Here is a 25,879-nt window from a genome sequence, read left to right as displayed (position 1 = left end):
ACATTTGCGAGGTCAGCTAGTTATGACATAAAAATATGCTTTGTATTACATTACATCATGTCAAATATATTTTTTCTAATTTATTCGTGGTATCATAGAATATAAGTAAACTATCGAAATTTAATATTTTGAAGTTATCCATTTTTATCAAGTATCCAAACGTATAGTACGAGATCCGGCTGCAAATTAGTGCACTCATCGATTTTTTGCTAAAAACCAAATTTTTATGTATAATTATTTATAATTAGGAAAATATGTATCTACCAGATTGTTTATGAAAAGTAGCCGCTAGTATTTTAAATTAAGTTATTGTTAATTGATTTTTGTGAAACAAATTCTTTCGCTTGTTTTTTAAATAGAATATCATCTAAATCACGGCAACATATATAAAAAATCTGAAAAATCACGGTTGCCGTTGTGCACGTGATCGCTCCTCTTTGCAGCCAGGTGTAAACAGGTACGATTTCGATACTTTTAATCGGTCATGACGCATATTTATGATTTATGTATTAAATTAAAGCAATTTTTTGCCTATTTATTATATATGGTTGCCTAATTAAATCCGGCCGCAAATAAGGGTTGTTGGGTATTGAAAATGATAAAAATTTAAAGTAGAGTGAAAGAGAGTTAGCACGTAACATCATTCGTTAGACGAGGATAGCGATTGCTAGCTGTGCGACGTTTAAGCCATTGCATTACGCATGCATTGCATTATTGTTAGATCAGTAGGGCAATGTCTCATAAATTACAAAATTGAAAATTTCTCATACTTAATTATAAAAAAAAATAGAACTAAACAAGGCTTTATATGCTATGAAATATTTATCATGAAGCAGCTATGTATTATAACATAGCCTTGTAGCACGTCATTCTATACGCAGTGTTATTTCCATCGCTCACGTAATCAACAATGTTTTATGCACCACTAATTATGTTTTATTCTCACAGGATTTCTAAAAAAAAGTAAGATCATTTTAAAAATTATGTTTTGTTTATGTATTACAAAAAACTATTAAAAAAACTATTTTTTTTTTGAAAAATAATAAATAATGGCTACTTTCAGCATGGTTGTAATTTTTCTTTCATTAAACAATTTCTTTATATTTAGAATAGCCTTTTTATATTAAATAAAAATAATAAAAAAACAGAACAAAATTTAAGTGTCAAAAATCTTTATTTCTCTTCTGTCTTGAAATAATATAAAAACTACAATGAAATAGCTTAAATTAAAATTAACCACTACCTCAAAATATAAAAAAAAGAATTTAATGATTGATTCCGTTAAAACCAGTTTTAACAGGATACATACAAAAAATTTATTTTCACCCATGGTTACTTTGCTACAAATATTAAGTTATGTGGGTATATATAGTTGGAAAAAAATGAAAGTACTTAATTATCAATGCACAAATTTTATAAAATGACTGTTGGTTACACAATACATATAGTACTCTGTCAAAAATGTCTCTTAAATCTTTTTAGTAATATTTCAAATTACATTGACATCATGCCTATATGCGATATATATATATCATTTCTACACCTAAAATTCAAAAAGTTATATATTAAAAAAAAATTGATGACTCTAAAATTGTTATCACATTTAAACTTTTAAGTAACTCTTGCTATTAGAGATTTAGCCAAATTTTTTAAATCTTAACGAGTAGTAGTAGTCAATAGCTAACTCTAAAACTAGCAAGATTTAGTGATTCTAAATATTTTAATTTAATTATAAAACCTTCATAGTACCACACAATTATACCCAACGGTCAAGAGCCATATGAAGTGAAAATTATAAATTTACACTAAATTTAACATAAGAAAATCATATTAATATAATTCCTCGAGCACTCCAAGTGCAACGATGAACAAACAATTTTGTTAATGTTTTTAAGTGCTCTATTAAATTTAATATCACCTCGAAAGATCAAATATTTTCACTGCCTTTTCTCAATCAGCTTTCCATAACACTGTGGAATTTTATTTTAATAAATTCTTTTATAAAGAATTTATCAATTACAAAATAATTAGAACAGATGCAAATACACAAGTAAATAAACAACATTTTTAATTCAATTCTTTACATTTATTATTTAAAATTATAAGTCTAAGCTTGTAATATATGTATGTTTTTAACAACAAGACATTAAAAAAGCTGCTAATTAAGGAATACCGTAACATCGAGTAAAGTACGATAAATACTCGCTAATTTTGAGTTGCAAAATTATTTTTGAAATACGCTTGTGCTTCTAGCAGTTGGCAGGAATGTGGACATGCCCTCATTTCACGTTAAATTTATATGAAAAAAAAAGTGTTTTTAAAAACTTACTAAAAAGTACAAATTCTAGAAATCAATATTTTCTAATACATATCTTACTTACTTAGTTTTAGTCTGTAATGTTAACAGGAATCTAAATGAGTTTAGCTTGTGTGTCAAAATCTATGCAAGACCCAATAAGGGAAATGTTTAAATATCTATTTGCAATCTGAATTATATAATTACTATCCAGAAGTATTGTTCATTAAACATCTCACTACACTGAAGGTAATAAATAATAAGTGCAAGTTTGTAGTAAACTAGTGACCCGCCCTGATTTTACACAGGGGTTATTTGCAAATACAAAAAAATTTATCAGTTGTACCAAGTATGTCTGTTACGCCTACAGGAAACAGAAACATACAAATAAGGTTGATAGGTGAGTTCGAAATAAACAGACTATTATTAAATATAAAAGTTGTCATTGATTGTTTAATATGTTTACATTTCACCGAGGATTGTAAAACTGAATGTAACATTACGACTCACGATTGAATACAATCAACATTACCTACTTTCCCAGTAGATGTATCAAAATTTTCCTTTCATACAAATTTGTCTTAACAATTATGAACACAACAATAAATCCAAATTACTTAACCCGTACTTAAATGATGATCTTCCAAATACGGCTGCATGTCTAGAATCTTAGTAAGATGGATCTGAGGAATGATGCAAATCACTGAACCTTACTATCAAAAACAAAACGTAAAATTGGAACACAAATTCTAGAGATTATAAATTTAAAGGCACATCCACACCAGTCCACGTTTTAATAAAAGCTGGCAGTAAAGACACTCATATGTGTAGCTCGGCGAAGGTATCCTCCACTCACGAGTACATCGTGACGTTCATTTTCGCGATGTAGTCCAGGAGACCTTGAAGGCGTTTCTTGACGCGTTTCTGATCGTCGAGGGTACAGCCCAGAATGGCGGTCTCGAAGTTCCTGTCGGTCCCACTGCTAGGATCGGGCTGGGAAGTGCAGGCATTCATGTAGGTCTGACAGCGCGTGTGGGCAACCACCGTATCCTCGTGCACCGACATCACTAGCTGATCTATGAACATGTTCACCTAGAAATTTAAAATTTTCACATTGATTGATTGTGATGGGAAAATTTGTATTTGTCACATAGAAACTCGTTGTGGTTTGGGCGTGTGGTGTCGGCCGAGTAAAATAGCACCACCCCCTTTCTTGGGGTTCTCTCGTGGGGGTCGTAAAAGGCGACCGAGGGATAAACGTGGCTGAAAATCATCAGGGTCCTGAAGAAGGAAAACTTCATTTGAAACCCGGAATGGGGTCTCCGTCAAGCATTCGTGGCATACCTCTAAAATGCGAAAGACTCCTGCAGCCGAACTGGCTCCACACGTATCGACTCGTCGTTCCTGTGGACCTAGCTAATGAGGTCGAGAGGGTGGCACAGAGCTTAGCCAACTCTGCGTTTTCCTGAAGTGTCCTAGCCAACACAGTGTCTGTCTGACGCTGTCTAAATCGTCTGCAATAGACGGACTAAGGCCAATGATTGTGTGTTTTCTGACCCCCGACACGACGAAAAATGTGCTGATATTACAAAATTATAAAGTTACCCACACTAGTACTCATCATCATCATCACTTATGCCTAATACAGTCCACTGCTGGACATAGGCCTCCAAAAGTTCGCGCCAAAAAAGGCGAGAACTCATGTGTGTTGCCATAGTCACCACGCTGGGCAGGCGGGTTGGTGACCGTAGGGCTGGCTTTGTCGCGTGTATTTGTATGCCTATTTGCGGCCTGTGTATTTCAAAGCCAGCAGTTGGATGGTTATCACGCCATCGGTCGGAGTTGGTAGTGGAACTGTATTATCCCTTAGTTGCCCTCTTACGACACCCAAGGGAAAAAAGGGTGTAGCTATATTATTTACTGCCGTAACTACACATCATACTAGTACTACAATGTATTTATTAGTTACAGATATATATTCAAGTACTAAATGATTTATACAAAATAATCATTACGTTCAATGGCCCCCAGTAGGATAAAAGCCTGGATGAAGGAGTTTGGAAAAAGACACAACACGTACACAAACTCTCTGACTAGTGACCACATATGTACATCTGGATAGCCTATTTACGCAAATATCAATAGACGTAACCACTGCGCAAAGTGTGCATCGAATTAACACACTGAAAACTGAATATATGCATTTACAAACAATATATCGAACATAAATATTTTATTATTCTAGTGGTGTGTTATATAGAACTAAAGTCGGAAAAAATCGCAAGAACAAATTTTGATCCAGTTAATAACAACTTTCCACTTTAGTTTAATAAAAGCCACTAAACTTTATATATGGTTGTCCGTAAAGTAACATACAATCAATATTAAAAAAGTCTCGGCAATTACCGGTAACACACATGAATACGAGTTACGACATTTTAAATTGCTTTGAATTGTATACATTTTTTTGCAATGGTACTTACGTGAGCCATTATTAAATCAATATTCTACTAAAAATATATTCATAACGTTTTAAGTAGTCTTTCATGATAACGGATAAACAAAGGAAACCGAAGTGAATGTAAAATAACAGGAAACATATATTACCCATCAAACCCTACCCCCCTAAAACTACTTCCCTTTATCACACTGCCACACTCATCACTACAATGGAAGTGATAATGGGCGATAGTGCAATCTAAACATAAACCAGATGATCTGATATTGCTATTTTTAGGGTTCCGTACCTCAAAAAGAAAAAACGGAACTCTTATAGGATCACTTTATTGTCCATCTGTCTGTCAAGACACTTTTTTCTCAAGAACGCGTGGAAGTGTCAAGCTGAAATTCATATCAAATACTCAGGTCTACTGTCTCTTAGAACTGTGAAAAAATCAAAGTTCTAACCGAACGAAATCAAAAAAAATACAGTCGTTTATACTGCAAATTTTCGAACCTCGCAAGGGAATCAAAACCTACAGGGTACTTTCCGTGCACTCAGAATCTTGAAGTTTGGTACGAAGCAACGATAAAGGAAAAATAGCGGAAAGCATAAATTTTTAGTTACATCATATATACAAAATATTTTTAATAATTCTATTTGTACGAAACCCTCGGTGCGCGAGTCCGACTCGCACTTGGCCGTTTTTTTATAGCTAGGTCGGCAAGCCTACGGCTTACCTGACGGTAAGCTTTAATCTTCTGTAAGATCGAGATACTTCCCCAGTCGGGCTGCTCCAGATTTTAAGCAGGGTATTTACTGCTGTGTCCTACCTCAGTGAAAAAGTGCCATGTCAAGATATTTCAGCCAAGTATACCTGATGCAGAGCCTCCTCCTGCTGCGAGTCCCGCTCAGTGCGAACGGCCACCTCCACGGTGAGAGCGCGCGCCAGGATGCGATCCGCGTATCGCTTGATATCGTCCTTATCACCTGCAAATCATTTATCAATGACACACACGAGTGATAAACGAACGCTTTTTCATAAGCTGAGTAAACAATGCAATGGAACACAAACAAATTTTAACTACGTCAAAAATTGATATCAGTACCTAAATTTAATAGAAATAGTCTAATTTCATCGATTTTGTGATTGTTTATAAACTGTTAGATTTGATATTTTACGTTGCAATGGGATATATGGTCACATAAAATATAAGATAGCATATAAGAAGACTTTAGAAACTACCTACATTACAACATGGATAAATTTATTAAATAACATGCACTAATAAGTGTATCAGCACGCCAAATATTATTATTATTATTATTAGTTACCTATTCTGTTATTTTTATTAACATACACTCGCTAGTATGAAAATTAAAATATAAAATAAATACAGAAGTATTGAATAATTCTCATTAATTATTTAATGTGCAAAGTATATAATTATTAAAATAAGTTAGGCTTGAATATAAAATAAGACAAAATATATTAAGCTTAATAAATATATATTTTACTAGCTGACCCCGCAAACATTGTTTGCCATATATGTTATTAATCCTCTAAATCTACCTGCTTTATAACGTAGGAATATGAAAAATAGATGTTGGCGGATTCTCAGACCTACCCGATATGAACACAAAATTTCATAAAAATCGGTCCAGTCGTTTCGGAGGGGTATTGTAACTAACATAGTAAAACGAGAATTTTATCTAGCTCCAGGCATTGTTAATCGCTAAAGCGTTACATTTCGGAAGATTTAACCCAAGTCAATTAACCCTAATTGAATAAAAATAAAAATATATATAAGTTTAGCTGTGTGTCTGTCTTTGAATGGATGGACCGATTCCGAAGTTTCTTTTTTACGTAAAAGCGAGTTTTGTTGCTGTAATTCTTTGCTACATTTGGTAAAAAACGCTCAAGCAGTTTGAAGACTATTAGCTCAGGTGAGATATTTTCGGTATAACATGGAAGTATAAATTGGTCAGAAATTATTTTTTTTTAATTTTAATATTGTAGTTATTATCACATGTCAAAGCATTAAATCTTCTAAAATGTAACGCTTTAACGACTAACCGTGCCCAGCTTTGATTTTATTTTACACTTACATTCGGATATATCAGCTAAAAGATCAGAATGTTTCACACTGTCGAGTGTAGACAATAAGGAATCCCGTTCCTCTTCAATGCGCACGGTGTCACGCCGCAACCTCTCCACACGCATTTCGACCTGATCCAGCACGGCTATCAACCTTGGGTGAAGCAAATTTTTACTTAAAACAAATATACACTTATTATATTTCAAAAAAACTATATGTTAATATTTAATGCAAATTTTAATCAAACGTTTATATAGACAATAAATTATAACGATACGCATATAAATATTATAAGAAAGATACAACAACTTGGAGTAAAAATAAGATATAAAAAAAACATTTATTTCTGATAAACATAAATGCAGTAATCAATAAATACGTAATTTATCCTCATGCAAATTGAGTAACAGCCTATTTGTCATGTTATTTTTAACAACCCATTATTATTATTATTATTATTTATATATTATTTTTTATTTTCAAGTTGTTGTTAACAGCCAATAATGCCAATAAATAAGAAACTGAAAAGATTTTTTATTCAAAGACAAACTTCTTTGAGATAAGGAAATTAAAATATAGTAGTTAGTAGTTCTGACCGACCTCTGTTTTAGTATTTTTACCCTTCATAATAATGATAACAAGATGTTATGATTTATAGAGAGTTTACTATCAGTAAGTTATATGTGGGATATCCTGGGAATTTCTATATAAAAAACTAATTGCTTACATTTACAATATAAATTTTTGGATACTTCCTCCTAAAAATGAACTAAAATAACCTCAATTGAAGTGTAAATGTTACTCTAGTATAAAGTAAAATGTGAATTGTATGTAATATTTTTAATTATTTATTTCAAAATTTAATTACAATACAACAATAATTGTCAGCTCAATTATTTAGGACCAAATCATACATAAATTGAAGATTGTTGCAAGAGTCCATTCAATATAACTAATATAGACCTGTTATTTCTGTACTGTTTAATATATTGGCCACCTGGGAAAAAAATTATCAGACCTGACAATGCCTGTTCATGTATGATCACGCACTCCTTCAGTCTTTGCAACAGAGCTGATGCCCTTTTTCCTTCTTCCAAGTGGACGAGAGAGCCACTATAAGCAAAAGTGGCCTGTACAGGCAACCTACCGTCGGGGCGTCACGGTTGCACGCGTTAGCGATCCTGTGGCGCCCCACAGTGACTATGAGGGCACTACTGGGTTTTAGTGGGTAGTACGTGCGCTTTTTGACCGCACCAGGAGCCCTACACTCCTGTCGCCTCCGGGCGGTGGGGCTAGTGCGTAAATGCATTCCGAGTGAGAAAATAAAAAGGACTGAAATAAGATCTGACCATCCCCGTTCATGAATGATCAGGCCTGAAATTTAACATGATCATGCCTGTCCATGCTTGTATATGTCTGTCTATGCCTATTCATGCCGTTCATGTCTGAAGTGTTCAATACGCTCAGATCTGATCTAGCCTAGAAAAGGATTAAAACTCCGTATATAAGCTCTGTTCAGATTTGGTATATCAATTCATGTCTGTGATTATAAAAAACATTTTATAAATTATAATTAATACACTTTATTCCATTTATTGATAACATTATAAAAGATTAATAATTATGAATGAATTATAAAAGACAATATAATGATATTTACAAGCAAATGAATGTGCCTGGTCAGGTCTAGTTAAACCTGGTCATTTTTCATATCTGATTAGACCTGAAGACTAATGGCTGACCGTATCTGATCAGATCTGATCATTTTTTTCTAGGCAGTGAAATATCTTTCTAATGTAGATTTTATATCGATGCCTAACAGCCAAAAAGGGTTAAGCGACATTTTTTGAGAAACTGAGTTATATATATAGTTAGAATCGAATACAACTATATATATAACTCAGTTTCTCAAAAAATGTCGCTTAACCCTTTTTGGCTGTTAGGCATCGATATCTTTATGCAGCTATCATATGAAACATATACCAAACTGAGATTAAAGATAGATCTGACTTTTTTATTAATATAATTATTTTATTGCTTGGCATATTTCTCTTCTTTTGCTTCACAATACTGTTATTATTTACGTTGACTATTATTTATGCAGAAAAATAGTAAAGTTTAGGTACATCACTAGGCTAAGATCTAGATTAGGTAAAACCGAATTAGAAAAACCGAATTAGAAAAACCGAATTATGGGGTTTTTTTGGGTGTGGAGGGTGGAGGGTGTAGGGGAATCTATACAAGGTAACACTGTCACACCTCAAAACCCCATGGTTATGGAGATATCCATGGTTAAAGTTTTGAGGTTAGAAGTAGAATTTAAAGCTATTATAATACCTTTGAGCTCATACTGTTTGCATTGTGTGACAAATCGACACTTTTAAACAAAATAACGCGTCAGACATAATATTCTAATAAAATTAGAAACATTGCGTGCTAGAATATAGGTTTAGAAATTCGAAAAATACCCAAAACCGAATCGGAGCACCCCATTGTCCACTTGGTCTTGGTCTGTCCTACCCCTAGAGTGTTTTTTTTGTGCCGCGGAGGCGCGGAGGGAGGGCAGCCCTCGCCCGCCGTGCGAAAGCGCGCGAACGAATGCGTAGAGGAGCGGCTGAGCTCCGCTGCGGAACGGAGCATGAGTGAGCGTGCTTTCGCACGCAAGGGCGGAAGGGATGCACTTCCCGCAGCGCCGGAGCCAAGCGTTCCTCTAACTTTCGAAATTCTTCTTCTAACCTCAAAACTTTAACCATGGATATCTCCATAACCATGGGGTTCCGGGGTGTGATAGTGGTACCAGGGGTAGCGTTCCCCACCCTCTCCCCCCCATCCCCCCACGGTCCCGAAATTCGGTTTTACCTAATCTAAAGCTTTACCCATCACTATTACAGAGAAATAAATTATGCTCATTTTGATATAAATGGTTAAATAAATAGAGCTGAGCATTTTCAAAATCGTTTAATGAATCACTTTATTATCAAGAGCTCATATAATCATATTCTAAGAATGACCAGACGTATTACGTGCGGCATATTTTTTTCGAACTAGTACCGACTCTTTTTGGTAACAATACGTGGGCGATAGTAATTTTATAATTACAGGCCTAGTTTACCATATTAGGTTTTAATAGTTGTAGAACTATAACTTTTGAAATAAAGAAATAATGGCGTGACTTTTATTTATTCCACATTAAATTTTATTTTACCTGTCTTTTGGTGCCTGTGTAGCGAGAGTTGTTGTTTCGTCAATCAGCGGTAGCCGGTCAGCAACAGAATACACGTCTACTTCCATTGTATTAACTATATCTCCTTCAGACACAGCCAGATTTAACAATTTCACAATAACGGAGGGTTTTAGAAAACCAAATGTTTTATACAACGAAATCTTTTTGCGAATAACAATAGCAGCAAATTCTAATCTAAGATTCTAGCGAATTGTGAATAATGTGTCAATATATAATTGTCAAAGTCATTTGTACATCATATTTTTTTATTTTTTTGTCTATAAACATGGTGATTTATTAAATTGAACGTTTTACAATTTAAAAATAATATTAAATAAAATGTTGATATCCTCTTTCAACAAAAATACAATTTTTATTAAGTATATACAACTATATTATTATTATTAGATGAATAATGGTTATAATATAAACCGTAAACGTATTATGGTCTAAGATCCTAACTTAAAATCGAATATCGATCTTCACCGAGCTGATAATAGAATGCAAGATACTTTATAATAAATTTAATATATTAGATAATATATTAAAAATGGGTTGCTTGTAAAAATCTTGGACTATTTTTATTTATTTTTTATTTTTGAAATTGAAAATTGCAACTTCAAGATAATAAGAAAATTTTAATCTGACTTACACATCAGCCTATCGCAGTCCACTGCTGGACATATGCCTCCCCAAGTTCGCACCAAAAATAGTGTGAACTCAAGTGTTTTGCCCATAGTCACCACGCTGGGCAGGCGGGTTGGTAACCGCAGGGCTGGCTTGTCGCATCGAAGACGCTGCTGCCCGTGTTCCGCCTGTGTATTTGAAAGCTAGCAGTTGGATGGTCATCCTGCCATCGGTCGGCTTTTTAAAGTTCCGAGGTGGTAGTGGAACTGTGTTATCCCTTAATCGCCTCTTATGACTCCCACGGGAAGAGTGGGGGTGGCTATATTTTTTACTGCCGTAACCACACAGCTCAATCTGACTTGATATTCTCATCATCATCATCATTTCAGCCTATTCCAGTTTACTGCTGGACATAGGCCTCCACAAGTTCGCGCCAAAAATGGAGTGACCTCATGTGTTTTGCCCATAGTCACCACGCTGGGCAGGCGGGTTAGCGACCGCAGGGCTGGCTTTGTCGCACAATAGACGCTGCTGCCCATCTTCGACCTGTGTATTTCAAAGCCAGCAGTTGGATAGTTATCCCGCAATCGATCGGCTTTTTAAGTTCCAAGGTGGTAGTGGAACTGTTTTATCCCTTAGTCGCCTCTTACGACATCCACAGGAAGAGAGGTGGCTATATTAATGCCGTAACCACGAGCCGAAGAGTATAGATTTAGATAAACACCTTAATGGTATAGTAAAACAAGTTATATTATTAAATTTTTATTTTGTATCTTATTACCAGGATTCTTATATAAAATAATAATAATGGCGGCCATAATAGGATGGCAACTGGTTTTAAATTATTTATTCTTTAAATAAATATAAATTTAAATATTTTTAAATTAAAAATGTAGAACTAAAAGAGGAATAAAATTCAATTTTCAATACCTACTTTAACTGATTATTATTGTTTTTTTTTATAATTTCTTCGAATTTTTTTTATTATTTATATGATTAAAAAGCTTACATAAATTTACACAAATTTAAAGAAATCAAATTTATAAACTAGGATGATGCGACACATAAATTGGATTTTATTTTACATAAGGAATGGACGGTCGCAAAATCAGCTACACATATTAACATCTTACTGAAAATAAAACCTTTGTATCTACAAATAAATAAAACAATATATTAAGTAATTTAACAATAACTATATATCTGTTATAACCTACACTTTTATCACATGTATTAAATAATGAAGTGAAACTATATACTTACAATAATTAGGTACAGATTACATTTTTCATATATTATTCTTTATAGCTCATGGCATCATTTTTTTTTCATATAAACATTTTCATGTAAGACTAGCAGAATTTTTTTCACTGTTAGTCATATAGACATGTTTATACATGTTAGTATAGTATGTATATACTTTCGTACACCCTCCAATAATCTCATCACTATTCTAATAATTGAATCTTATTACATATTGTTACACATTCAAATATAATTACCCTAAATTCAGACACTTAATAATTTTAAAAAATGATGTGTCTCATAAGTAAATATACTAAGTATTTATAACAAAATTAAAACAAATGGCAACTTTTGTTTTTGGACGCTTTTTAACACTTTGAATACTTCTCAACCATTATACCTTAGCTATGAATTGCAGGAGCTCTTTGTAAGGAGCCTTTATAACTTATATATTATGATGAATATATCCTATTCGGTGTAAACGGCGGTAATATCACTTCCCATTCCATTCACTTATCCTTCCATTTTCAAATACCAAGTTTTTTCTTGGTAAGGGCACTAAAGTGCCACGTTTTACAATTCCCATATCTTCTCCTGGGTAATACTGAAAGGATGAAAGATTTTATTAACTAACACTCAACTAAACACATACAATTTAAAGATAGATTGGTTATTAGTTTGGTTGAGTAGCACAGTTATCAAATAGTTGGATATTTTTTTTTTACAATTTCACGCTTCCAACAGTATGAGCTCAGCGATGCTTGTGTTTTCCAGCCAATCGTTCTACGTCCTATTGTATAAGTTTAGAGGACGATTACGTTTATTTTATTTTTGGTACATATGTATGAAAAATGTAATAAACGTATTAGTCGTCGCTTTTCATCAGTTAGTCGCTAACCAATCTGTCATTATTAAATAATTTGTGCATATAACATATACAGGGCTGGATAGCTTTAGTAAGTAAGTTGTATTTCTTATATTGTATTACAAATATAAATTCATACCTGACACTGTGAAACAAACTTCAACACATCTGATCTTATAAACTCATTGTCCTCTTTCACTTTTTCCAATCTAAAAGATCAAAAATATTTTACACAAATTGAAAAAAAAAGTAATATAAACGTGAATAAATGAAATTATACATACAATTCAGGTTTTGCTATCTTTTCTACAATATTGCGACAAACTTTCTCACACAGAGCTTCATCAAACAGTGGAATGCCAAATTGGAGATCCAAAATTGTCCATTTCTGAAAAAAAATAAAAACTAGTTTCATTTACTAAAGTCTGTTTAACGAGAAGAGATACCAAACGCAAACAAAACCCATCATTTTTTCGTAGCGACGACGGAATAAACAAAATATAGTCTATCTCTCTCTATCTTGATTGTTTGCTATCTGCTGCACGACTCTCTGCAAGGTCGAACGATATTGTAAATGGCTTTGAGAACATTCGGACCCGGGACGATCCTTTGATTTTGTATTATTTATTTTTTATTTCATTCCGTGTCCTGAAGCGCTCGGGGTGATTTTTATATTTTGATAATTATTATTTAAGAAGTATCCAATCTTATGCACATAATTATATTTAATTAAGTAATTATCAAAATATAAATATATTATACATTTTAAAAATTTGTGTAAGTAAAAAAAGGTTACAAAACCCTGCATAGTTGAATGACCTTGCATTTGGTTTGTTTACGTTTGGTATCTCGGCTCGTTGATCGCACTATACATATATTATATTCCAGTGCTGAAGCCTTTGAAAAATGGTAAATAGTAAAAAAAAAAAGAACATGATGACACCCATTAGAGAAAAATTTAAGAAAAAGAAAAATATTTTAAAGGGGATTTGCGGTTGGGAAGTGGGGGTGGGGTTGAATACGTTCTCTGTTCCAATTTTATTTTTGCTTAAAAAAAATATCGACCCTGGTCTAATTAGACAGACTTCAATTTATAATAATAATACTGTGACATACTTCAGGTTTACAAGTTTCATCGTCAGAATAGTTATGCGCTGTGTCCACACCACTGTCCCCTTCAGTAGTGATTTCTGTCAACTTATCTGACAACTGTGTAAACATGGATATAGTCTCCTCTGCTGGACTTAACAAGTCGTTCAACTGATCCGTTTTTGTTTCATTATTTTTTACTTTAGAGGGCGAGTGGACTGGAACTGTATTGTCCGAAATGGAATCATTAATTCTGGAATTGTCTATGGAATGTTTCTCTTTCAAATCATCAATACTGGTCGAGGAATGTATGGGTACAAAGTCGTCGCTGCTCGCGATCGATTCTTTGCTTTGATGTGTATCAATATTTAGATTATCAAGCTCTTCACAGAGTAATTTCCCACTTTCTGCACTTGTAAAACCATTCGCCGGAGAGTTCGTCTTACTATCGCCAGTAGGAGTCACTGCGAAGTGAGACTCGATAGGTGACTGCAGTCGGTGGCTTATAGGATTCGTGTGTTCTGTTGATTCTTTTGAGGAATCATTCGACGATATCAACACCTCACTAACTGGTTTTGCTATTCCACAACTATCTTTCTTTCTTCTTGGTGTAACTGTAAAATAGGAGTCAAATTATTATTATTTTTTTTTTATAATCTAAAAGTGCAAATAAAGACAACAAATTTAAAAGTGATTTTATTTTAAAATTATTTATTTTATGCGTAGTGTTATCATGTGTGTGATGCAGGGTGTGTGTGTGACGCAGGGTGTGTGTGACGCAGGGTGTGTGTGACGCAGGGTGTGTGTGACGCAGGGTGTGTGTGTGACGCAGGGTGTGTGTGTGACGCAGGGTGTGTGTGTGACGCAGGGTGTGTGTGTGACGCAGGGTGTGTGTGTGACGCAGGGTGTGTGTGTGACGCAGGGTGTGTGTGTGACGCAGGGTGTGTGTGTGTCGCACCGTGTGTGTGTGTCGCACCGTGTGTGTGTGTGACGCAGCGTGTGTGTAGTGTAGCGTGTGATTGCATCGTACCGAGCTGCACGGTGGCGGGCGGGTGCGCACAGCCAAGGTCGGGCACGCCGATGTCGGCCAGTGTCACGTATCCCGCCGAGCGCGTCAACCGTAGTCGTCTTAGCAGGCGTCGCAAGCCCGCGTGCTTGTGCCACAGTGCTTGTAGCTCTACCCATTACAAATCATTGATCAAACATGGATATAGTGTGAAATGAAATTAAATGAAAATATTCATTTTGCTATAATTTGATTATGACACTTAACGAATATCACGAAAATATCTACATCCTCAAAAAAGTGTGACTCAATTTAAGACCGTTAAAAGCCCTAAAAATTATTGCTTTCAAAATCGATTCGAGCGAACGGAGATGGTGCAGTAGAAATTAAATTGTTAAAAGCTAAAACCAGACCATTTTTCAAAATGTATGTTTCGCTACAGATTACCAATTAATTTTGCAGTAACATCTGGAGTACTCACTTATAGTTCTAGTGAGACTTACTCGCTTTGAACCTCGCTTTCGCGACCACTTCGGGCGCTGATCACTGGTCAATAACCAGTGAGCTAAGCGAGTAATTTGTGAGTTGTAATAGAGGCCGAGCTACAGTGCACACGGGCCGGGTGCGCGCTCACCGTCGTGGCCGCCGGGCGGGAAGGCCAGGTGCGCGGCGGCGGGCGGCGCGCGCACGGCGGCCGCCTGCAGCAGCACGGGCGCGCGCCGCAGCGCCGAGTTGGCGGCCGCCAGCGCCGCCGCCGCCGGCAGCGCCGCGCCCTCCGCCTCCGCGCCCCACCACCACACCGACAGCCGCGAGAAGCCCAGCAGCGCGCGCGGCACGCCGCGCAGCACCGTGCCTGCGACGAGACGTTCCGGTAAAACCAGGTTCACGGGCTCACTAAACTGAATATAATTATGTCATTTCAATAAAAAATAATTTCAAATATAATCACACTAAACACAACATGTAACACAAGAGCACGCGAGGGACGCTCACCCTTGGTGAGCAGCAGCGTGGGCGGGCCGTAGCCGGCGAGGTGGTAGAGGTAGAGGCGCATCCACGGCGAGGCGGCCTCGGGCGGCGCGGGGCCCACGTGCGGCAGGCAGCCCGCGGCCGCGCCGGCGCGCGCCTCGCGCGACAGCGGCGCCGTCGACACCGCCAGTCTGAGCGTGATTGCACTCGTGTATTTATATGAAACACGTACAAATTCAGTTCGCTTTTCGAAGGAGTAGCCCACAGTATATGTTCGCAATTAAAGGGGAGGGGAATCTCTACTTAGTGTGGCGAGATATGGAAAGGGGGGGTTAAAGTTAATGTGACATTAACGGTTCATTAATACTAAAAAAAAAATTCATAGCTCTACAGTTCATGAATTTTTTTTCATGACGATATAATAAATGCGTAATTATTATTATATAAATATAGATTTATTTATATTTTAATACAAAGTTTTTTAAATAGGCCGCCGCTATTCTGGTTGAGCTATTGTAACGTAAACGTCGGGAGCTGAAACTGTGACGTAGCGTGACAAAAGGCCGCATTCTAACAAAATATTGCGTAACGTATTTTATGGGCGAACATTCAAGCCATTCTAAAAACACATTACAATTACACAATTATTCCAGCCGGAGTTCCTCAAGGATCTATCCTAGGACCTTTCCTGTTTCTCCTTTACCTAAACGATATACCTATTCAACCTAAAACCAGTCTGGCGTGCTTTGCCGACGATACAGCTTCATACACATCTTCAAATGATATTGATTTAATTATTGGGCGTTTGCAATTATCCATTGATCGACTTCATAGCTATTTCTCCAAATGGAGGCTAAAGTTAAACGAGGCGAAAACCGAAGCCATTTTATTTACTCGGCAACGAAAGGTTCCTAAAAGGACACTGTTAATTGCAGGGCATAATATACCATGGAGTAGTTCGGTTCGTTATCTAGGGATTACTATGGACAGTAAACTTAATTGGTCAAAACATATTTCAACTTTACGTATTAAAGGAGCTCAGGCAGTTAAGTGCTTAAGCCCGATTTTCAATAGAAATAGTATTCTTTCTCCACTAACCAAACTTAGAATTTACAGCACCCTAATTAGGCCTTGCTTAACCTATGCTTGTCCCGTTTGGAGTAGTACATGTATAAGTAACCACCAAATACTTCAAGTCATTCAAAATAAATGTTTAAAAATTTCATTTAATACCCCTTACAAAACAAATCTAATAAAATTACATTCGAAAATCAATTTTCCGTTACTCCTAAACTTCATTCTCAAAATTACTCACAAATTTTACAATAAAATTCAGAATCATAAGAATCCATTAATTTCAAATATATGTAAAACAAAAATATCAGATTTGCCTTATATCGACAAATACGGCACGTATCGTTTGCCTCATCACTACCTATTGTTTCCGCCATCCAATAGCAGTAGTTGCTATGAGCACGCGCATGACCAATTGAGTGAGCCTCAAACGCCGTATCGACATCCCCGCAAGTGTCTGTACAGTAAGAGGGAGCGGGCGGCGAGGTAGCTCGCATCGCGTAAATCATACTGGTCGATAAGTTCGCTTAATATTATGCAGTTGCCTGTTTGATATTTTCTTTTAATTTTAAATCTACCTTCTTGTCAAAAGTGATACTACTATTAATAGATCACAGTAAAACATAATTATGTGCATTTATCTTGTCATATTTAGTATTTTATGTTGTTACGAGTAATAGTAAACATTTTGTAAACTTTGATAGGTGATTGTTAGCCTCATAAAGTGTATGTAACAGTGATTTAAATGTTTGACTTTTATTGTTATACATTTATTGTACTATTGTTTCGTTATATGAATAAAAAAAAAAAAAAAAAAAAAAAAAAAAAAAAAAAAAAAAAACACATTAAGATTTACTATACCTTATTTCCTATACAAGTACTTACATGACTACAAAGCAACTAATACACCAGAAAATAATTAACAATCGCAAAATACCTATACTTAGTTGCCAGTAGTCTTGCTCTCGATGGAGCATCAAGCGCATGCAGCGCTTCGCAACGAAGTAAGTCTAGCGGCTTTAAACAAGGACGCAAAGTACGCAGCGCTATACGCAAGCACGCTGCAGCTGCCAAGTATCGCCTTGCCTCACCTTCTATTTCTGGATCTCCTACTACCTGTACAAAACAAAACAAATAAAAATAGGTAATCACTGCTTGTTACAAAATAGTTTTCGTAAAATTATAATTAAATAAATAATAAAAACCTTATCCAGTTCCATAAGTAAACTGTCCAAGCTTTCATCGCACAATTTTCCAACTTCAAACAGCGTTACAGCATGACTTTTAAGATCCTGCAATAAATTATTAAACCCATAATGACAGAGATCTATTTTACCATCAAAAACATTATTTTATTAAAGATTAAACAAACCGGTGATAAATTTCCCATCATGAGATAAGCCGCTAGTGTGGAGTCGAAGAGCACTGCAACTCTTTGACTACCACCGCTATTAGACGTTTCGGATGTTTCTGACTGTGTTCTCTGTAAGGACTGTAAGATATAGTCATAAGAAAAATATAGGTCAAATGTTTGTTTTTATACAACTATGACTGTTATTCTATGTATCGTAAATCAGAATGCAAACAGAAACAAAGACTACACCTGTTATACAATAACAAATTAATTTTAGTGCCCTAAACCCAGATTCTTTATTCAAGAAACGATTCATTTTGCCTACAAACTGATCATTTTTGAATGCCAAGTAAAACAACTGTTTCCAAGCCAGGATGGTATAACATTTTAAATATATCACACGGGGTCGTCCTTTAACCACATGTTATTTTTTAGTAACAATTTAACCCCCCCCCCTTCTTTCTTGTGATATGTGGTGAGGTTTTAGACGACCCCTCTCCCATAATCTGATTAAATTTTGAACATTAAGTTTGCAGTATTTGTTCGAAAAATTAATACTCATCTCATTACAGCCCCATGGGACTTGTGATGTTTCGTGGTTTTTAAAATTTTCCACAACTCTGTTTTGGAGCTCATACCTGTTTAGAAGTAGATGGCATATCTTTAATAAGTACAGGTTCCATTTGTAAATCTTCGTCCACATTAGAGCCAAAGGTTAGCGGAGATATTTGTCTATACCTACAAATTAAAAGAAAATGTTTTAGTTTTGGAGTATATTTGTCAACTTTAAAAAACAAATCAAAAATAGAGTTTGAAGCTTAATAACTGTCAAAACTCACTAGTCAGTTACACATTTTCTTTTTTGTAAATAAATGTTTAAAAATTAATGTTTTAAGTTTATTATGTATAGTTAAGTTAATGTTGAAAATTGACTGTTTGTAAATTAATATTAAAAATTTGAAAGGGCAGTTTGCGGTTCGCGTTTGTTCGAAATTTATTTGCTGTTAGAATAAGAAACACCAGTAGACGAGGTTTACTTTTGGACCGTAAGAATGGAGTTGAACTCTTTCGGAAGTAGCATTCTTTCCTTCTATAGTTTTAAGCAAGTCTCGATGAGTCGTTGGGTTTTTGCACGAATGTTAAGAAGAAGGAAGACAAGTTCATAACAAAGCCCCATGACTATGAGGAAGTAGCAGTAAGGTGGGAATGTATTTAAGGCGCGTGCGTATGTGCAGTGACGAGGGTTCACCAGGAGGCGTGAGTGGCGCGGTGGGCGGCGGCGGCAGGTGCTGCGCGAAGTGATACACACTGACAGTAGTGATACACACTGACAGTGGTGATACACACTGGATAGTAGTGATACAAACTGATAGTAGTAATACACAGTGACAGTAGTGATACACACTGGATAGTAGTGATACAAACTGATAGTAGTAATACACAGTGACAGTAGTGATACACACTGGATAGTAGTGATACAAACGGATAGTAGTAATACACAGTGACAGTAGTGATACACACTGGATAGTAGTGATACAAACTGATAGTAGTAATACACACTGACAGTAGTGATACACACTGGATAGTAGTGATACAAACTGATAGTAGTAATACACAGTGACAGTAGTGATACACACTGGACAGTAGTGATACAAACTGATAGTAGTAATACACACTGACAGTGGTGATACACACTGGATAGTAGTGATACAAACTGATAGTAGTGATAAACACTGACAGTAGTGATACACACTGGATAGTAATGATACAAACTGATAGTAGTAATACACACTGACAGTAGTGATACACACTGGATAGTAATGATACAAACTGATAGTAGTAATACACACTGACAGTAGTGATACACACTGGATAGTAGTGATACAAACTGATAGTAGTGATAAACACTGACAGTAGTGATACACACTGGATAGTAATGATACAAACTGACAGTAGTGATACACACTAACAGTAGTGATACACACTGGATAGTAGTGATACAAACTGACAGTAGTGATACACACTGACAGTAGTGATACAAACTGACAGTAGTGATACACACTGACAGTAGTGATACAAACTGGATAGTAGTGATACAAACTGACAGTAGTGATACACACTGACAGTAGTGATACACACTGACAGTAGTGATACACACTGACAGTAGTGATACAAACTGACAGTAGTTATACACACTGACAGTAGTGATACAAAGTGACAGTGGTAATAGATACTGACGGCGGGTGCGCGTGCGCAGTGACGGCGGCGCGCCAGGAGGCGTGCGGCGGCGCGGCGGGGGGCGGCTGCAGGTGCTGTGCGAAGCCCAGGCGCACGTACAGCGACACCGCCTGCTTCACCAGCGAGCAATCCACCTGCATCACACGTGCTGGACTCACTAATACACTCCCATTTTGTTTATATATAGGTCGGCAAACTGAGCGGCTCACCTGATGGTAAGCAGTTACCGTAGCTTATACACGCCTGCAACACCAGAAGCATCGAAAAGACGTTGCGGATCCTAACCCCAATTCCCTCCACAAGCTCGCCTTACTTACCATACCACAACACACACAAGAAAGCAAAATAATTTAATTGTGGTCTCCTGTAAGGTTGAGATACTTCCTTTTGTTGTAACTTTATAGCTATAAAAAATCAAATTATCTCAACCTCCTTAACCTTTTATGGGTTTTAAATTCTAAATTCATATTTCAAAGTTAATTAGTTGAAAGCAACACATAGCTCATATGTACCAGATAGCTCTAAACTCATAGATAAATTTAAATAGAAATCTTTTTATAAAGATTTTTGATAAACATACATAGAAATAATACACATTATATATATATATATATATAACGGGCTAATCAAATCAAATAGCTTCTAAACAACAGATTATATTTAACAGATATATGATTAGATTAAATACTGCATTTATTTTATCAATTTGTAAAAAAATAAAATGAAGAAACAGGTTTGAATGAAAAAATGATACTAACTGACCGTACATTTTAATTATAAAATTGAAGTTTTATTCTCTCAGACAATTTCACTTACAATTATGAAGTATCTTAAATCTTCGTAATGAGACCCACCTGCAATACTGAGGCCAGCTCGGCGACGCTGGTATGTTCGTCAATAGATACGAAGACCTTGTAGAGCAACGTCTCGAAGTAGTCGCCGGCGATACGGTTCATCACAAAGCCTTTCAGTGGTGGAACTGTCACCTTGTCTTCCGCTGTGATTGGAACGTCTAAATAAATTAAACCACGCCTGAAAATTTATTTTTTAAATTAAATTTAAAACATATTAGCCTCCTATTAACTAACAGCATATTCAAGCGAATGAGCGATATTCAACTACTTTCAATTTAAAATGCATTTTAAATATTTTTAGTTTAAGGAGACTTTTGCCAACTGACAAAAATGCACTTAGAAAAAGAAAAGAAGCAGTAAATACGTAAATAATTAATGACATATAACACAATTATATATATTATATATAGAGGTGTTGTAATATTGTAAGGAAATGTGATAAAATATCCAAAGAAAAGATTTTTTTTTTTTATAAATATTGTTAAAACATTACATATTGTTTCCTCCTCTACTGTTTTATAAAATAGCATATTTATAAAAAAAGAACAATACAGGTAAATAGCACATGAAATAAAAACCTGTATAACTTCTTTACAGCATGATAGTCTAGTGTGCCGGCAGTCTGTGAACCTCTGTCTATTAACAAATCAATAACTGCCTTCTCGCTCTCACCTAAAGGCTGGTTAGAAAACAAGCAGGATCACATTAATGTGTTACCGAATTTTAAAATAAGTCTAGATTTAATAATTATTCATATATATTCATATTCATTAAGGGTTTTTGCTAAAATTTACATAAATCATGAGCTTCCTGATTTAAGCCTACTTTCTTCATTCAATAAATACGTTATCCAGTACCATTTTTTAGCTGTGTATTTAAATAAATTCTTGCTTAAAGAAATATTTATAAATTATTTATTCCACAAACCAATTGTTAAAATACACTTGACATAAACAATGAATTGTGTTTTTAAATATTATATCAGTCATGTTGTAATAGCAGTATAATTATCAAAAAAAAAAAAAAAAAAAACTTAAAAAAGAACAGTAACCATTCTAAAATAAATAGCTTATTACTTTAACATCTTCTTCTAAAACATAACCCAGCTCCACTCTCCACCACGGTTGCATGGGAATGTTAAGAGGTACCCGAGGCAGTAAACAGCGAATAGCCCTTGATCTCCCACGCCTTCCTAGTGACCTTGCTTTAGCCACCAATTCTAGGTACTCATTTCTTCCAATCCCTAGAAGCCTGAGACCTAAAACATTCATTTCATTCCAAGTTTAAGAATTTATCATGTCATTATGAGACTTAAGAAAATTTTAAATATAACTTCTTGATATGAATGCCTTACCAAAAACAATATTACTTTATTTAAGTAGGTTTCAAAAGAACTTTTGAATCTTCAACAAATTAAAAATAAAAATTATTTTTATCTAGAAGTAAACAAGTAATAAAACTTAAACAAATAATAAAACTTAAACTATAATACTAATAACACTTCACTTACAATCAGCGGCAGTGAAATTAGGCATTGTGTCGTAGCTCTTCTCCATCTCAATAAGTAGGGCAACCACTTCAATGTAATATATAAAAGGTGTTATTCTTAATCCTAAAAAAATATTGGTGTGATAAAAATTTAAATAAAATTTGATTTTATACATTCAAGGTTATTTTTCAAATAAAAAAGGTAATATTTATAATGAAATATGAAGAAGGCTTTAATATTAAAACTATTAAAGGCTTTAATATAAAAAGTATCCTTTCGCCCATGACTATTAAAAACGTCGGATGTGAAAAACAGCAACTTTACAGGAGAGCGATTCAAAGTTTAAATTGCATGTATCTTTTTACTTATTTTAAGCAGGATCATGAAATTTTTAAGTAATGCTGTATGAGAAAAGTCACTTGTTACATTTTGAACAGGTTAAGACTAATAGGTACTGATTTGTCAGAAGTACCACAACTAAATAATATATGCATAAAATAAAAAAATTCTCTTCAGCTGATGATAGACTTGGTTATTTGGGAAGATTTTGTGAAATAAACAAAAAAATGTGACTTTGTAGTTCTGACGATGTTAATAGTCACTAGCGCTATGTTACTTCTAATACCTCCAAGAATATGTGTACAAAGTTTCATGATGATCGGCTAAGTAGTTTTCGCGTGAAAGTGTAACAAACAAACTTACATTCACATTTATAATAATAGGGATTAATTATAAGTAACAAAATAACATTTTTATGTACAAATAAACATCATTGCTTTGTAGTTACAGCAATGAAAAATATTACCACCCCCTCTCTTCCCGTGGGTGTCGTAAGAGGCGATTAAGGGATAACACAGTTTCACTACAACCTTGAAACTCAAAAGGCCGACCGATGGCAGAATAACCATCCAACTGCTGGCTTTGAAATACACAGGCTGAAGACGGGCAGCAGCGTCTTCGGTGCAAAAAAGCCAGTCCTGCAGTTACCAACCCGCCTGCCCAGCGTGGTTACTATGGGCAAAACACATGAGTTCACGCCATTTTTGGCGTGAACTTGTGCAGAGTTATGTCCAGTAGTGGACTGTGATAGGCTGAAATGATGATGATGAAACATTATGTCAATTTCAAAATATATAAGTATTAGATTGCTTTTTCCCTATTATTATTATTTTTTTTTTTTGTATAAAAATTAAATTTTGTACATATATACTAATATTAGAAAAATGGTTATTCTATTACCTCTTACAATACATTTAAATTTAATTCTAATTTTTTTAATTACCACTTAGTATTTATATAGAATAGATCAAAAGAACTTATGCATTATATAGCTTTTATGGGTATTATAATAATAAGAACTATAAAAAACTTACCCTTAACAATCATATCAGCTAAGTGATAGGGATATAGCATAAGTCTCTGTATGCTATTTTGCACCAATGCTTCGTAGTATTTACGTTCATCTTTTTTTACACTTCTCACTATAAAACGTTTTAATAATGAAATACATTTTAATATAAAGTTTGTTATTTGTTTCGATACAAAAATCGTAAAATAAAATGTTGAAAGTAAAATAGAAAGTTACATTTCCTAAATATTGCACTCACCTAGACTACCTCTGTATCTTAGTTGATTTTTAATACTAAACTCAAAAATATATCTCTCATATTCTTTTGGAGACTCGTTAAACAACTGAAAATATGCAAAGAATTTAGTAAATATGATATTATTGCTACTGTCTAAGAAATAACATCAAAAAACAAACTCGTAATATATTTTAAGAAGGACCACCTTTTTAATATTTCCTGGCAACTGAGGCCACTGTATTTTTTTCCTAACACATTCGTCAATTTCATCCTCCATGTTTTTGGAGATATTATCTTTTTAATCACTATCTCATTGAAAGATACAATTGAATACAATTAAAACATCATTGCAAATATTTTGATAAGAAAATTTCTAGCAGTGTTGCCAACTTTATTTTTACCAACCCACCAAATGAAGCCGTGTACACCACCAGAAACCACTAAAACTTATTGGCCTCTCAAACCACCAGAATTCCACTAAAAAAATCAAAGACAACGACTACCTACCTAAATATAATTTGAAAATACAACAACAACAACAACGTAATTATGAAAATAAAATAATAATTATTTAAGTTATGTACTACAGGAAACAATAATTAATGTAACTATAGAAAATAATTGTGTTTGCTCGCAAACGAAAAAAAACCGACTTCAATTACATCGACGAGTAATACAACGTAGATCGACGAAAAAGTACTCAAGTAACTGCGCGTTATCAAAGATTACTCAAAAAGTAGTAATCAGATCTCAATGAAATTTATATGTGACCACATGGCAAACATCGGCTTTCGATTAAATTAAAAATTATTAAAATCGGTACACCCAGTAAAAAGCTATTGCGGATTTTCAAGAAGTTCCCTCGATTTCTCTAGGATCCCATCATCAGATCCTAGTTTCCTTATCATGGTACTAAACTAAGGATATCTTCTTTCTAACAAAAAAGAATTATCAAAATCGGTACACCCAGTAAAAAGTTATTGCGGATTTTCAAGAATTTCCATCAATTTCTCTGGGATCCTATCATCAGATCCTGGTTTCCATTTTTCCATAATTGAGAACCTCCTCCTTTTTTGGAAGTCGGTTAAAAAGGAAACAATTAGGTAAGTACATAACGGCTATTATGTACAATATAGGTAGATTTTTTTATCGGAGGTTTTTTTGTTATTTCTGACTCTACCTCAATTCCGGTGCTGCGGTTAGTGTACTCATGCTCCGTATTGCGACTATCACGCGTTATTTTCGAATAAATTTACGTAAAAACCATCTTTACTGCAAGATCAAAATACGATACGAACTGACCTTTCACGACTGACAAATAGACACTTTTAAACAAAATAACGCGTCAGACATAATATTCTAATAAAATTAGTAACATTGTGTTAGAGTATTAAAAATATGGATCAATTATCAAAACATTTATTT

General features: G+C 34.7%; 2 protein-coding genes across 2 annotated transcripts; both read right to left on the bottom strand.

Moving 5' to 3' along the window:
- Positions 1-1,155: 1,155 nt before the first annotated feature.
- LOC123661363 (BAG family molecular chaperone regulator 2) lies at positions 1,156-10,282 on the bottom strand. Its single transcript, XM_045596332.1, has 4 exons — positions 10,041-10,282; positions 6,846-6,988; positions 5,614-5,726; positions 1,156-3,388 (listed from the first exon to the last, which is right to left on the bottom strand). Exons 1-4 carry the CDS (start codon positions 10,124-10,126, stop codon positions 3,149-3,151), a joined length of 582 nt encoding a protein of 193 aa, XP_045452288.1. The 5' UTR covers positions 10,127-10,282; the 3' UTR covers positions 1,156-3,148.
- Positions 10,283-11,861: 1,579 nt separating this feature from the next.
- Positions 11,862-24,823, bottom strand: LOC123661570 (protein FAM91A1). The gene is made up of 19 exons (XM_045596523.1): positions 24,660-24,823; positions 24,476-24,560; positions 24,242-24,349; positions 22,890-22,991; positions 22,456-22,637; positions 21,958-22,058; positions 21,380-21,557; positions 20,526-20,659; positions 18,926-19,025; positions 18,306-18,416; positions 18,139-18,225; positions 17,871-18,049; positions 15,884-16,050; positions 15,525-15,743; positions 14,915-15,061; positions 13,912-14,498; positions 13,080-13,183; positions 12,935-13,004; positions 11,862-12,534 (listed from the first exon to the last, which is right to left on the bottom strand). Exons 1-19 carry the CDS (start codon positions 24,729-24,731, stop codon positions 12,424-12,426), a joined length of 2,844 nt encoding a protein of 947 aa, XP_045452479.1. The 5' UTR covers positions 24,732-24,823; the 3' UTR covers positions 11,862-12,423.
- Between the last annotated feature and the right edge of the window lie 1,056 nt (positions 24,824-25,879).

Source organism: Melitaea cinxia, chromosome 17 (assembly GCF_905220565.1).
Source record: "Melitaea cinxia chromosome 17, ilMelCinx1.1, whole genome shotgun sequence".
NCBI lineage: Eukaryota > Metazoa > Arthropoda > Insecta > Lepidoptera > Nymphalidae > Melitaea > Melitaea cinxia.
Note: the sequence above shows the minus strand (reverse complement) of the source record. Positions and strands in the feature narration are given on the sequence as shown.

What these genes read in the sequence shown, in the direction of transcription:
- LOC123661363 (XM_045596332.1), bottom strand. Translation starts at nt 10,126, where the DNA reads ATGGAAGTAGACGTGTATTCTGTTGCTGACCGGCTACCGCTGATTGAC. An exon ending in ACACAGGCACCAAAAGACAG is followed by an intron (nt 6,989 to 10,040) that starts GTAAAATAAAAT and finishes GCTTCACCCAAG; the next exon opens with GTTGATAGCCGTGCTGGATC. An exon ending in AGGAGGAGGCTCTGCATCAG is followed by an intron (nt 3,389 to 5,613) that starts GTATACTTGGCT and finishes TTAAATTTCTAG; the next exon opens with GTGAACATGTTCATAGATCA.
- LOC123661570 (XM_045596523.1), bottom strand. Translation starts at nt 24,731, where the DNA reads ATGGAGGATGAAATTGACGAATGTGTTAGGAAAAAAATACAGTGGCCT. An exon ending in ACTGCGCACGCGCACCCGCC is followed by an intron (nt 19,026 to 20,525) that starts GTCAGTATCTAT and finishes TTTAATTTGTAG; the next exon opens with GTATAGACAAATATCTCCGC. An exon ending in ATGAAACTTGTAAACCTGAA is followed by an intron (nt 13,184 to 13,911) that starts GTATGTCACAGT and finishes ATTTTTTTTCAG; the next exon opens with AAATGGACAATTTTGGATCT.